Here is a 14,771-nt window from a genome sequence, read left to right as displayed (position 1 = left end):
CATTCTTTTTTACAGAAATCCTCACTCTTTTCTCAGCTCCTTCCTTCAAATGGCTACTAAAGTGGGGTAATCCTCTGAAGACCCAGACCTATGGTATTCCCACCTTGAGATCAATGTACCATGTAAATAAAGTCCTATGCACTCAAGGTGGTATTAATAGTGCAGGCAGTCCATTTCTTTGCTACAAAGGAAAGACACGAATACCTGTGCAACCACATCCTTGTAGTTGAGTTCTTGGTGATGGCACTGGTAGTAGTGATGATGGTGGTTGATGATGTTGCTTCATATCAGTGCTTATGGTTACCTTGTAGTTATTATTGTCATCACAATCCCACTGCTACCAATGAGCAATTCAACCTTGCATTGTTACAATTACTACCATGGTCACTAATATTTTCACTACCACTACTACTGAGAAATACAATATCAACAAGGGCGCCGGGGGGGGGGGGGGGGGGGCACTTGCCCCCCCCCCCCAACAAATGTTAGTGTATAGATGGTAGCCTCGTGTCCTCGATTGTGCCCGCTGAAACGTAACCTTTAGTAAACCTTACATTTTTCATTTTCTTCTTTGCTTTCTAGCAGTATAAGAATATTTTTTATTGTTCGAACGATGCGATCACGTGTAAGCTTTTAAGTACATTTCAGATAAATTGCAAAGTGAAAGTGGCTCGCTCGTTCTGCCCATACTTATAGTAAAATGAAAAGTTTTCATAAGTTATTATCATAGTCCTTCGCAGTGATTTCTTTTACTATGCTTAATTCCTCAGAAATTTAATTTAAAATGCTCTATAAAATACCCGAGTTCTCACACCCTCCCGAGCTCGATCGCTTCACTCCCTCGACGAGGATCTCACACCATCACATAATATACCCCCGTATGTTAAGATCATAGTCCTTCCAACTGATTTTTTTCAATATGTTAATTCCCTAGAAATTTGCTTTTAAATGTTCTATAAACGTGACCCTTATACTCTGTTTTTACAAAAAGTCCCTACCGTGGGAGGGGGTGTCCCCCTCCCCCCGCTCGGTCGCATCGCTCCCTCGCCAAAGATCTCGCACCATCACATTATTAATGTACTCCCATATGTTATGATCATAGGCCTTCCAACTGATTTTTTCTATACGTTAATTCCCTAGAAATTTGCTTTAAATTCTCTATGAACGCGACTTTTATACTCTGTTTTTACAAAAAGTCCCTACCGTGGGAGGGGGTGTCCCCCCTCCCACACCCTCCCCCTGCTCGGTCGCTTCGCTCCCTCGCAAGGATCTCACACCATCATATTATTATGTACTCCCGTATGTAATAATCACAGCCCTTCGCACTGATTATTTTTCACTACGTTTAATTCCTTAGAAATTTGCTTTTAAATGGTTTATAAATGTGACTTTTGTACCCTGTTTTACAAAAGCCCCCTACAGTGGGGTGGGGGATCCCCCTTTCCACATCCCCCCCCCCTCACTCGCTTCGCTCCGCGCCGAGGATCTCACATCCTCACATAAATGTGCCCCTGTTGAGATTTTGCCCACTCCAAACCAGAAGTGTTCCGGCGCTTGAATAGTAATGATAATCTGTCGTAGTAGTTGTAGATGCTGGTAGTAAATCCTACAACATTTACTCTGTAACATTTTAGTATGATTTATTACTTTGGCCCTAGGGGATTATATAGCCTACATGTTTTGTGTGTGTGTAGTCTGTGTTGTTATTTTGTGAAATTCCTTCTTCAAGACATGGGAATGTGGGGATACCATGAAATGGGGGAGGCTGGCCCGGCTTGGGTATATTTGAAAATCCCTGTAATGAGTTGTGTGCAGTTTTATAGTTGTGTACAGTTTTTAGTTCCCTGGCCAGAACCATTTTGTATTTTTTTAATGTACCCCATTGGGCAGCAAATGTGTCGGGTCACCCACGAAATCCCCACGCTACCAGGTGTTATAAAATGCTTGTACAAACACTGTCTGCTGTGCTACCTGCTGCTGTATGTCTTGACTTTCACTTGTCCTTAATCCTGAAACATTTTGCCCACTCTTTCTTGCTGCTGTAGTAAACAGACTGTAAAAATACGAAACTGTTGACATTCATAATTTGTTTCAGTGAGCAATATGCTTCAATATGACATGATTTTGCCAAACAGTTCTAACAGCAAAGATGTTTTTACGATATGAAATAAATCAAGTGTTATTGATATTAATGTTACATATACAATGGCAAAAGAGTGTTATTCATAATTCCAGAAATCTTCTAAGAGCCAATCTCTAAAAGAAAAAAAGTGTACATTAAACACACATAAACACCATAAATGTGTGTATAGATCGTATTCATTTGCGTGTCTGTGCATCTTTGTGTGTGCCCATCCTTTGTACGAAGCAGTCATAAATGGGGCTCAGTGTGGAATGATTTTGCATATACCACGCAGTGGGTAATATCAAGTTCGGTGCCAGTGCTATCTCAACACATGGGCATGGGCAATAATCTTCAACTTGAAATCAGTCAGTGTTAGCGGGTTGACATCAAAAGTATTCATGACGTAATTCCGGTAGCTAGTGCTGGGCCTGGAGCTGAATGTCATCTGCTGAGCTTCACTTCACCATTCTTGTTGGTGATTTATGCATTTTTTCCCAACTGACTGACACCAGCCAATAGGGATTATCAAAGTAGTCAGTTCAAGTTTGGCGTTGGTAATTTTTAGATAGTTAGATGAAGTACGATTCTTTTTTATTTCATTCTTGTCGACATCACAGCCAACCTGCTAGGGCTTTGTAACCCATCCACAGAGAAGCTTGGTATTTTGCTCTTGCAATGTTTGCCAATGAAATACACACAAACAATGGAGACATAGCCAAATAAATCTGGGCATGGAAGCAAAATTAAAGATCGTGCTTTGGAGACAGGATGACATTTGCAGCATTTTAATGTCTCCCCATCATGGGTCTAAACGTAAGCGTACTACATTTGTTCATATTTGACTTGAACAAAGCGTTGTCATTTTTTTTTCATCCGCATGATCCTGTGGACATTGTGCTGGCGTGTAGATAATGCTAGTGTTTGGGATTGATGATTACGATCAGCTTTGCTTTCTTTAAAGACAATCTAATCATGACCATGTAACTCAGTTGTGAGCAAGATAACACCAGCACCGAACTTGAAATCACACAGTGAGAGGGAAAAAGTAAAAGTTACCTGATGTTTGTTTGTCTCTAGAGCTTTCCTTGACTTCCCAATCAAGAGCTTAGGGTCTGTCTCGAGTTTGAACGAGACGACAAATGCCTCCGGTGCCCAGTGGTGGATGAGGAATACAAGCATCTTGGGCACTGCTGACAGCTTGATCTGAGGAGGGCCGTGAGAAGACTGCAGTTTGTGCTCAGGCTGTGGAGAACACAAAACCCAAAGAAAACAAAAAGAAACAGATCAAAAAGGTTATAAAACTTGGACAACTTCATACAATGAATCTGTGACCTCATCAGCAAACCTCACATATTATGTTGCACAAGATGTTAATCTATTATATTATGTTCAATAGCAATGAATGGAATACCTGGGAATATTGGTCCTAATGACAGCAATTTTCCATGGTATTCCATGATATAAAGCCATTTGATATCAATATTATCAATATCAAATAATTATCTAAAGGAGGCATATGCTGCTGCGAAAAGCAGTTCCCACAATTTGAAGTAGACCGCAATTAAAGGACAAGTTCACCTTCATTAACATAAGGATTGAGAGAATGCAGCAATATTAGTAGAACACATCAGTGAAAGTTTGAGGAAAATTGGACAATCGATGCAAAAGTTATGAATTTTTAAAACTTTTGTGTTGGAACCGCTGGATGAGGAGACTACTAAGGCTCGTGATGTCATATGAGTACAACAGTTTAAGAAAATGTAAAGAAAATTCAACATATTTTCACTTTTTTCGCATAATAAAAGAGCACTTGACTTGCCTCTTTCTAAAGGCAATGGGAATGATATTACCCATAACATATGTCAGTAACAAGTCAAGGGAATGTGTACTTTTTTCAAAAGATGAAATTTTGTGAAATTCTCTTTATATTTTCCTTATATTGTTGTACGCATGTGACATCATACACTGCAGTAGTCTTCTCATCCAGCGGTGACTGCACAAAAACGTCAAAAATTCATAACTTTTGAATGGATTGTCCAATTTTCCTCAAACTTTCAATGATGTGTTCTACTAATATTGCTACATTCTTACAATCCTTATGTTAATGAAGGTGAACTTGTCCTTTAAGTGCACTTATAGCACGAGTTTGTGCACTTGCAACCAGAAATCACACATGTAGCATGCATACACCTGCTCGTGACTAAACAGACGAAACAAAATCAGGTGTTGAATTACATGGCCTCTTTCCTCAGCCTATGGGATGCATTGAAGAGCCCTGATATTGCACATGCAAATCAAGCGGACAAAAAAAATACCTTTTTGATATGCTGCTTAAATGCCAAATATAGATAACAATGCTATGGAAGGCAGGTTGCTGCAATCCCGCCTACACACTTGACTACAGCAATTAAAACTTACTGTCGGGCAAGTAGCACGTATATTTCTGGTAGAATCCCATTTTCTTTGCTTATTTTCATTTATATCATAATATTCCTGGTCAGTTTCCCTTCTACCAAAATGTCTGATATTGTGTAAATATGGAACTATGGGAGAGCTAGAACAAAAAGTAAATGCTAAAAGGTTCAAAATTGGTTAAAATCTTTGAGTGACCATGTTTGCCATACCCAATATCTCCCATATAGCTGGTAGTGTTAGAATAAACCCTTCAGTAAATAATTCATCAGCATAATCCATGTCTTCATAGATCTCTTGTAGTAATGGCAAAAATCTAAAAATTATGTATGCTGGAGTGTTTCTTCATGCATTTCAGGGTCATAAAGCTCAGTCAGCAAAGTTCACCAAATTCTGATAATGATCTACCACAATGTTTGATAATGTCTTGAGCCATGGACCTTTTACCTGGCAAGCAGTCAAGTCTTATCCATCAAACAACTATGCTCCCACTAAAAATCTTCCCACATATATCATTTAACTTGTTTCACCCTTTCAAATAATTTGAGCACATTATTCAAGAATCTCTACACAGAATGTGACATATATTGAATATTTACACAAATTGTAAAACATTTGTCTATTGCTTTTACCATACATGCAGTCCATTGATATCATGCTCACCCCAGAACAAGCAGTTGTGAAATTACATGCTGTAGATATCAACTCCAGCAGATCAATAATTTAAACAGCGCCATCTCGAGTTCATGGTGGATGCTTCAACCAGTTCCACTTGACAGTTAAAACTGAAGGCCCGGTCACACCGCCCGAATTTTGTTGGAGCGTTCCTTGAACGGTAGGGAGAGGGGCCGAATTTCGACAACGCTCGTCACCACGCACAAAATGCTTTAGCGTTGGTTTAACGGTAGCGAGCATTGGTTTAGCAGTGACGCGAGCGTTGATAGAGCGGCGTTCTGCGCATGCGGGCGTTGGCTCTGCGGGGGTTTAAAGTTGGTTTAGCGGCATACCGCTTTTGACTACGGAGCTGAACGGATCGCTTTGATAGAAGTTCTGATAGATTTTTGATAGAAGTCGATAGTTGAAGTTCATCATGCCATGTGGACAAAAGAAGAGGAAGGCTGGAGAAGGAAAGGCAGCAGCCTCCAAGAAGATTCTGCTGCTGGACTAGTGCACCAATCATAGCAAGTCTCTCAGCATCCATGGTAGTACAGTTTTACTGTAACTTTGAGCAAATTCGATATAAATGAGGTCTGCACTCAACGGCAGCTCGATTCCAAATGGGCTCCTGGTCCATTTCTCCCCATATTTATAGCCAAATTCTGGTCCCGCTCTGACACCTCCATACCAACGCCAAACCAAAGTTCATCACCGCAATGGATCGTTGCTTCAATGCCCGACACCGTTCCAGCAATCCCGTGTCCACTCGTAAAACGCTTACAACCGCTCCACCAAAGTTTGTGCAACGTTTAATCACCGCCCGGGCAAAGCTGGCGAAGCAGCGGTAGTCCAGCGTTCAAGATTTCTGCGTTGGCCTAGCGGACCCAAGCGTCTACGAACTTGCGTCTAGCGGTGCCAAACTTTGACTGGGCGTTGTTGGAGCGGTGCCGAACTTTGCCGGAGTGGAAAATTGTCTGCTCCTCACCGCTCGCAATATTTTGTGCAGCTCAAAACTTTCGGAGCGGTAGGAGGGACCATCAGTGGTGGCCGAGCGTATACGGCGTTGCCTTAACGGAGGCCAACTTCTGTTAAACGGTGGTGAACGGTTACGAGCGGTGATGCATTTTTTTCACCGCTCCAGGAACGCTCCAGCAAAGTTCTGGCGGTGTGACCGGGCCTTGAGAAAGCTTTGATAATACGACCTAAAACAAAGAATGAGCACATCCTACAGCAGACCACGGTATGAAAAAAAAAAAAACAATCAGCAAAATACAACGGAATTGTGTTCTTTACTAGCACGCTCTGTTAATTAGAATATTTGCACTAACCTCACAACAATTATTGCTTGAACTATAACTTTAAAACAATGTTTAATAGACTAAAAACTTTTAACTACAGCCAAAATAAAGATCTTTTAATATCTAATGAGCAATAAATGACATTAAAATTATCATCCTTCACAAAAAGCTATTTTATGAGACAACCATGGTAGACATTGGGTACCCTGCAGTCTGCGCTAGCATTTAGCACCATGCTATAGGTAGAACTCTGACAAAGACAGACTATACGATAGGTGGCAACTTGCTTGCAATCACTTCTCCTTTTCTATGATTAAGCTATGTTTATTGAATACTTACACCCAAATACTGTATAAGCGGTTATTTTCGGGTACAGATATTTTTGCGAATGAGGTCTCGGACATCTTCGTGAGATGTTGTTTTCTCGAATGGAAACCTAGGTTATCGTAAGTGTACTGCACATGGATTAACCTGGCACACAGCGGCATTTTCGCATGTTGTTAAATTCGCGGTCCAAGAGTGATTCGCGAAAATTAAACCCTCGTGAAAATAACAGCTTATACAGTAAGACCCCGTTTACAGCCCAGCCTCAACTGCGCGGCCGAGCCTCGCAATTTTGTCCATTTACACTGCTGGGCTCGGCCGCGCTTTTAATTCAAACCTTTCAATATTTTGTCGTAGTGGCGCTCTGCTTGTAAACAAACGCAATTTGGTATAGTCTGGTTTTCAGACCCTTTGCCAACTGGATTCTGTGGCGACGAAGTCGCCGTTCGGGCAAAGGCCTTTGCCGAAGGAAAAATCTTTTGCAGGACAAAACCACCTTAAACTATACTAGCTTTCGACGTTGAGGGGGTTAATATCCTGAATAGTGAAATAGTACGGGCAGAGGGTCTGGAAGCCAGACTAAAATTGGCCGCGCATTTGGCCCAGTTTGCGTTTACACCAAGAAGAGGCCGAGACCACCTCCAGAGCGAGGCCAAATGCGAGGCCAATTTTGGCCCCGCATTTGGCCTTTTGCGCGTTTACACTGAAGCGGGGCTGGGCTCACACTGTAAACGGGGTCTAACTAATACAACTATGGTGATAAGTGTGTAGCCATCAGTCTACATTATAGATCTCCTAATTGTCCTTTTCACACTAAACTAGCTTCCACCAAAAGGGGTAACCTTGAATGTCACTGTACTGCTCTTCTATATTCTCATGCATGTCAGCTGTTGGGGCAACAACTGCAGTTTTAAACTTTAACAACACAAAGTAAGATTATCGTGATTATGATTATGATTATGATTATGATTGTGACTATGATTATGATTATTATCATTATCATTAGCTACTGTTTTGTGATGTTGTCTTAACTGGAGCCTTGCACTAAATGGTCAGTATACAAATGATACAGAGGTCTGAATGTGTTGGTAGGAATTGCATGCATAGGGTAACTATGACTTTGTTTCACCCAAGAGGTGCAGCCAAACAGATTTAGACAAGTTTCCATGACAGTTACCACATACACGCTATTCCTAAAGAAAAAAAAAGCTTGCCACCACTGAGACTGTTGAGATTTCTCGACCTGATCCATGATACCGAGTGACAGAATTCTGCAAGAGATATGATGGCACAATACTCCCTATTACGACATAAAGTACACCTCAAGTAAGTCATGTGCCAGCAGATAATCAAGAGTTTATCCTCAAAAAATTGATACAAACCAGTTCATCTCTTGGAATGTAGAAGTCTGACACAGCTGCAGCGAGGAAGATCATGGCACTGTGGCGGAGCAGGGAGAGCGCCTCGGAGATCCCTCGCAGGAGGTAGAGGTAGTCTTGGAGCGAGAAGAATGGAATGATGAGGAGACTGTTGGAGCTGAGTGCCTCTTGTCTGGCCTTGACCAGCTGGCAGACTTTCACCCTGTGTGATGGGTTCACTATTGAGGAGGAGAAACAAGAGTCATATAAAAACAATTCACAGAAACAACATTGTTTCAACTGATATGTCTTAGAATTAAGTAGATCACTTGGTGTTCTTTTCTGCATCATCCTTCACTGATCATACACAAGTTTATCATCAACAGACAAAACATGGTCTCTCTGACTTTGCTATATCCTTTCAGAATCTTCCAGTCACTTTCTCCATTGAAAGCAACATTGCAAGTGACACTGGCATACCAGGTATTTCTCTTTAAAGTTACAAACTGGTTGCCCTCCTAGCACTGGTCATGCCTAGAAACAGCTTACTTGTCTCTTTCTCCTGGACATAAAGCAAGATTATTTTCCTGTACAACTACATTTCAAAAGGCCAGATTTCCTTCTTTTTTTCTACTATGGTTCTGTGTTCTACATGTTTACAGTTTACTCTAACAAGTTAGTAGCACAAGGCAAGTGCCAAAATGTGTCTCGCCCATTCGTGCAGAAGAAATTAATATTTTTTCTAAAATTCCCGGAAGTTCATTGACCCTGCCTATGACCTTTGACCTTGTGGTGACCTTCAACTCCCCAAGGGACATTTACCAGCCAAGTTTGGTCACAAACGGACTTATGGATCAAAAGTTATGAGCCATAATTGAAACGTGCCATAAAAAGTTAACATTGGTCCCTAATAGTTCATTGACCCGTCTGTGGCCTTCGACCTTGTGGTGCCCTTCAACTCCCCAAGGGACATCTACCATCCAAGTTTGGTAACAAACGGACATATACATACAAAGTTATGAGCCATAATCGAAACGTGCTGTAAAAACTTAACATTGGGCCCTAAAGTTCATTGACCCCTGCCTGTGACCTTTGACCCTGAGGTGACCTTCATGTTTGGTAAAATGTGTAACTTTGAATAACCACTCATCCCTCCAAGTTTGATTGAAATTAAAGTCCTCAGTAGAGAGTTATTCAAGTTTTTGTAGCGTTACGGACGGATGACAGACGGACAGACATCGAAGGCGATCTCTTAGTCTCCCCGCACCTCTGGTGGGCTCAACAAAAACGAGACTGTGCTCATACTATCCACACTGATGGGTCCATCATCTAAATGCAACTACGAGACACCATAAACACATCAAACTGACGGAGACCGGTATCAAGGTAAGTGCCTCGATTTAGAAATGCTAGTTAATATGCAATGACTAACCTTGAACGGAGGCTGCGTCCGAGTCATCCTCTGTCGTCAGCGTGAAAAGGTCAAACAGGGACTCATCTGGAAAGTGCCTCAGAAAAGGCTTCGCTGACTTACTCCGCTGCAGAAAGATGACCGCATAATCTTCTGCGAGGAAGTATCTGATATTGGTAAGACCAGGTTTGAAAAAGAAAAAAAAAAAGATGAACAAAACAATTTAGTTATAAGCAAGATGTAAAAAAAGATAACTAAACAAGATGTCTGCAGTAGCAGCACCACAGAGTAGTTTGAAGCAATTTACTGCACACTATCAAAAACTGTACATTGTCTACAATATCAAATCATCTCACTCTGTTACAGATGAGATGCCCTTGATGGTACTGCCAAGATGAATTCCCAAACATTATACCCTTCCTCTGTGCATTTGTTTCTGACAAGCAGCATTTTAAGAACTTTTAAGAAATGCCTAATACTAAATTCATCTGCAATTTCCATGAAAAATTAGACTACCTCCTAAGAGCTCCAGGCCTCGATTGAAAACTAGCCCAATAAAATTTGCAAAACTTAACGGCACAACAATCAGGAGCCAAAGTTTTGAAAAGAAGGCTTGAAATAGGAAATACCCAACACAGTCAGATAAAATTTTGCGACAAATGAGATGCTCAGTTTCTCTAAATTTCCAACAAGAAGTTAAAGGAATCCCATACTCAGTGGATGCAGCTCCTCGAGTCCCAGTACTGAAGTTGTCGATGAATCTAACCGTCCGGCTCTCGATGGGCACTGCCGTTCCTCCAGACTACCGGTAAAACAAACAAAAAGCATAAGGGCATATAAATGGCTTTCAGGAAGTGAAGGAAAACTCCAGATATTATTGGCAAAGAAAATCATTTCATTCTAGAGCAAAAAAAGAAAGGTATAATGGCTTATGTACAAGTACACAACTTTTCTTAAATGCAATGAAGGAAACATTCTACGTTTATTTATATCAAAAAATTAGTAAATGTCTACTCAAAAAGGGACAGACAGACTACAGAGTAAAAGTAATAAGAGCAACGTCATTTGCCATGAGGTACACACAATGTATTGCAAAAATAAAAAGAGATTCCTTGAATGATTTTGCACTTTCCATAAATCAATGTGCATATCAACTGACATACTGACTACACACCACCTAAATGAAAAGTATTCTTTCCACTACTCACCGTAAACTGTGAACATCAGTTTCACTGCATTCTACACTTGGTGATAGTTTTTGCAAATTAATGTATTATCCAGCCTTCAATAGTTGAAGTAGGTGGTTTCATGGAGCAAGTAGTAGTACCTATCAGAAAATGCAAATAAGGTGATAGTCCATTGGGAATATTTTTGCCTAAAGTGCACTGGCCTTGTCTCCCCTGTGCATGTTCAGTACATGATGTTTAGTAACAATCGTATGATTGAAGTACCGGTACTCACTACCTTTATGCATCAGCAATTCTAAATAACTAGACTATATATAACTAAAACAAGGAGGATAATATCAGAATGAGGTAACTTAAAAAATGAGTACTAAAGTACATAATTTTCAGCCTTAAAAGCACATCATTGAAATCTGAATAACAAACAGTAGTACGGCTTTATACAAAATAACAGGATAAAAGCAATTTTTGATTGTCGTCACATCCACATACTATGAATCAAGTGTGAAAAACAAACATTATTTGTGACCGTGCATCACAAAACAAACAAAAAGTCGCACCCGTTGATTTTACGTGAGGACTCAAGAAAGATGAAACGGGTCAACTAAACCAATTTTGAGTTATCAATATTTTCTGAAAGAGCTATTCTTCTTCTGCATTATTCTTGAATTTGGGATCATAAATTGAATGGGAAAGTGGGTTTTCAGCAGTTTTTCTACAACCCCCTTTTTGGTAGAGTACCAGTAAAATGATTAGGTTTTTCTTAGAGACCCCTTTTCATTTCTTGAAAATCCTTTTCACACTCTTCATTTTCAACTCTAATAACTTTTGAAAGGATAATGCTGCTGCTTTGAAAGTTGACATTTATCATGGTCAGAATGTGTTAATAGAGCATGATCAATTTCAGCTTAATCTGATAATCTCTTTGTTGTTTTGATACAGTGGTTTACATCATGTTTTTGTGCCATTCATGGCACAGGTACCGTAGCACAGCTTGAATAGACCCTGTACTTCAGAGCCTCTTTTCTCAGTTCAAACTTTTCCAGAGAGTGGGTTTTCTTTCCAATATTTATATACGTTAGGAGAATCCATTTGAATTAAGTTATGCATCATTTTAAAGCTTAGAGTCTGCTCTTTCAGCATCTACCCTCAACTAAAAATTCATGTCTGACGACTTTTTGATGGTTTTGTGGTGCAGGGTCACATTTACTCTTGGTCTCATTTCACCTGTCCACTGTAAAAGAGTAATCAGCAGTCATATTAAAGGTACATGGTCCCGGTGGTTTAGTCAAATGCGTATGTGGGTGCACGGAGCAAGTTTCCTATAGAGACTACCCTACGCTATTGATTCCTCTTTAGTGCTTACGCTGTGGCCCACTTCCCCGAGTCCTAAGAAGTCTGATCCACTGTAGCCAGTGGTCCGATCACAGTTCGGCTCATGATTCGGCTGAGGGGATGACAGCTTTAGGAAACTTCTTTTGTGATGTCATAATAAGAAACACATATGCACGCACCCTGGCATTACTACAGACTGCGTGATGGGCAGAGAAGACAACAAAGGCAACGTTACTTAGCAACACCTACGCGCTTTACTCTTGATGACAGCTCAACTTCGGCAATCTTCGTATCAACCCTAACGGTGATCGGCAGTATCATCAACAGCGCCCTCTACATTACCGGGACTATGTCTTTAATGTATGTTCTGAGTTACCATCACAACATTATGTTCACGAGTCCTCTTCAACTCAGTGTATCTTGCAATTTGCATGAAGGAAAGCAATCTTGGCTCATAACAGCTTGGCCCATACAGCATGCTGCTACTAGTTCAAGCAAAGCAAGTATCAAACACGTTTGCATAGCTCGGTTACTTTCCGTTGAGATCTGTAATACTTCAATGTATATTATCAGGGTTTTTTCCCCCTTCTCAGTTCTAGTTTTTCCTCTTTTCTTCCCACCTCCCTTTACCAGCCCAAACGCTAAGTATAGTGAGGTGCCCGCACCTCGTCAAGGGCCCGAATACCGTCACCCTGCTTAAAATTGTTACAAGCGCACTGAACAAAAAAGTACGCCTAGGACTGTGTTCAGCACGCTTGAAACTTTGCAAGGATAGAATCTACCACAACTAAGCAAATTGAGTTGAAAACTGAACAATTTTGGGGGGTAAAAATCTTAAATTTATATTAGGAATATGTGTTACAGAGTATCATCACGGTAACCTGCACACGTCTTTTACTTAATTGACTGAAAGATTGGTCTGTATCTGGTCGCCGGGGGCATGTTTAACTTCGCACAGCATCTGGTCGGGCCAGGCATGTTCAGCGGGGACTGTGGCTGGCTTCATGGATCCCCTCGAGGAGAGTGATAACGTCAAAAAAGTAAAAGACTCCTCTGGACAGATGGATCTTTTTGTCTATACGGTTAGGCGAGTCTTTTACATGCTTTGTCTATGGCCCAATGGGGGAGCATCATGGTCACCCGCACAAGTCTTTTACGTGCCTTGTTATGGCAGCGCGGGGTGACAAGGTGTGGGCCCCTTCCTCAGCACACAACCATTATATTTAAATTTATGCATTGTTCGCGTTTGACGACGATAGCTGCAAATTTCTGGTATCGATCAGTGAACTTGTGCAGTTCTATTGGAATCTTCAGCATTTTTCTGTATATGTGAGTGGGATTTCATAGAATTTCAGTGACGAAATGTGATTAAAACATGCAGAAACATCAACTAGAGTATTATTTCTAGTAATGACGAGACGAGGTGCGAGTCGTACTGTGGCCACCTCCTATGAAGGAGCGCCCCGTCGTGGCCCCGCCCGGAGATGGGTAAAAACCCTAACGAGTACCGTAAACGTAAACGTTTATGATGTATGATAGCACTAGCAGACGACTAGTAATGATGAGGGTCGTCCTTCTTTTTCAGACCTCCCATGCAAAAGTGATTTTTATACTACGTCTAGACTAGATCTAGAAGAAATAAACGACATTCTCCGAATTGACAATTAGAACGGATAAACCGACGTACTTAACCAGTTAGTAACACTAAAAAAAAAAAAAAAAAAAAAAAACGAATTTAGTAAAACTGAAGTCGCGCCGCTCGCGCTGCTATGCGCGCACGGAGTCATTTACACGGTGCTTGGCAGTCGTGAATAGATCGTGCGACATGTACTGATGCACGAAACACGCGCAGCACAGGGTTGCAAAATGGGCTTTCACCTTATCGGAATTTACTTGACTTGGCCCAAAACTTCACACTGATTCAGAATTTGTAATTACCGTGACAAGGACAACGCTTTTCTTGGTACTCTGGTGATGTTCCACAAATTTGGTCACTCGCTCACATGTCGCCTGAAAATCTTTGGGAGCTGGGAAGTCTTCGAAAAACTGATCCATATCGAGTTCGAGTTTCGGCAAAAATTATGTAGTCTTTCTCAAGACGTAGTTTACAACAAATGCGGCGCTCTGTCATCTTTGTTGTACTGATAATGATAAAGGACATTTACGCAATTATGTATAGTCTACTGCGCATTACAAAATACCATACATAATTCAAACATAAAATATATTACTTCAAGAGATAATCATTAATTGTAGCTGCTTGTCTTACAAAGGGAGATTATTCCATAGTTTTGGTGCAGCATACAAAAATGCCCTCAAGCACCAAGAGTAACTTTTGATTTCCCTGATGGATATTTCAATAATGTTTGATCCTGTGAACTTCAGAGGGGATAAGAAGTTTGAAATGATGTTTTTAACTCTACAAGTTCCTGTAATGTACACTGGTGCTGTACCATGAATAGAGCTCTATCAACATATTTTTTAATATGAATCTCTGCTTTACAGGCAACCAATGTAATGCACATAGTAATGGACTACAATGAGAAAAACGAGGAGAATTGCAAACTAATGGCTAGCACATGCATTTTGCACCCTTTGTATAGTTTACCTAATTTGATTATCAGGTAAGCTATAAAATAAATTGTTAATACACTTGTGACAAACGCC

At 40.7% G+C, this 14,771-nt stretch overlaps 1 protein-coding gene across 2 annotated transcripts in view; it reads right to left on the bottom strand.

Moving 5' to 3' along the window:
* LOC140237498 (phosphopantothenate--cysteine ligase-like) overlaps window positions 1-14,163 on the bottom strand; it is a 57,623-nt gene extending 43,460 nt beyond the window's left edge. For both annotated transcript variants that reach the window (XM_072317424.1, XM_072317425.1), the window contains exons 1-5: window positions 14,043-14,163; window positions 10,299-10,387; window positions 9,607-9,752; window positions 8,199-8,413; window positions 3,182-3,367 (exon numbers count right to left, since the gene is read on the bottom strand). In XM_072317424.1, the coding sequence (XP_072173525.1) occupies window positions 3,182-3,367; window positions 8,199-8,413; window positions 9,607-9,752; window positions 10,299-10,387; window positions 14,043-14,159 (753 nt within the window). In that variant the 5' untranslated portion in view covers window positions 14,160-14,163. The remainder of the gene's footprint in view (window positions 1-3,181; window positions 3,368-8,198; window positions 8,414-9,606; window positions 9,753-10,298; window positions 10,388-14,042) is intronic.
* Window positions 14,164-14,771: the final 608 nt, after the last annotated feature.

This window comes from Diadema setosum, chromosome 14, assembly GCF_964275005.1.
Source record: "Diadema setosum chromosome 14, eeDiaSeto1, whole genome shotgun sequence".
Classification (NCBI taxonomy): domain Eukaryota; kingdom Metazoa; phylum Echinodermata; class Echinoidea; order Diadematoida; family Diadematidae; genus Diadema; species Diadema setosum.
This window is presented reverse-complemented; position numbering and strand designations above follow the sequence as displayed.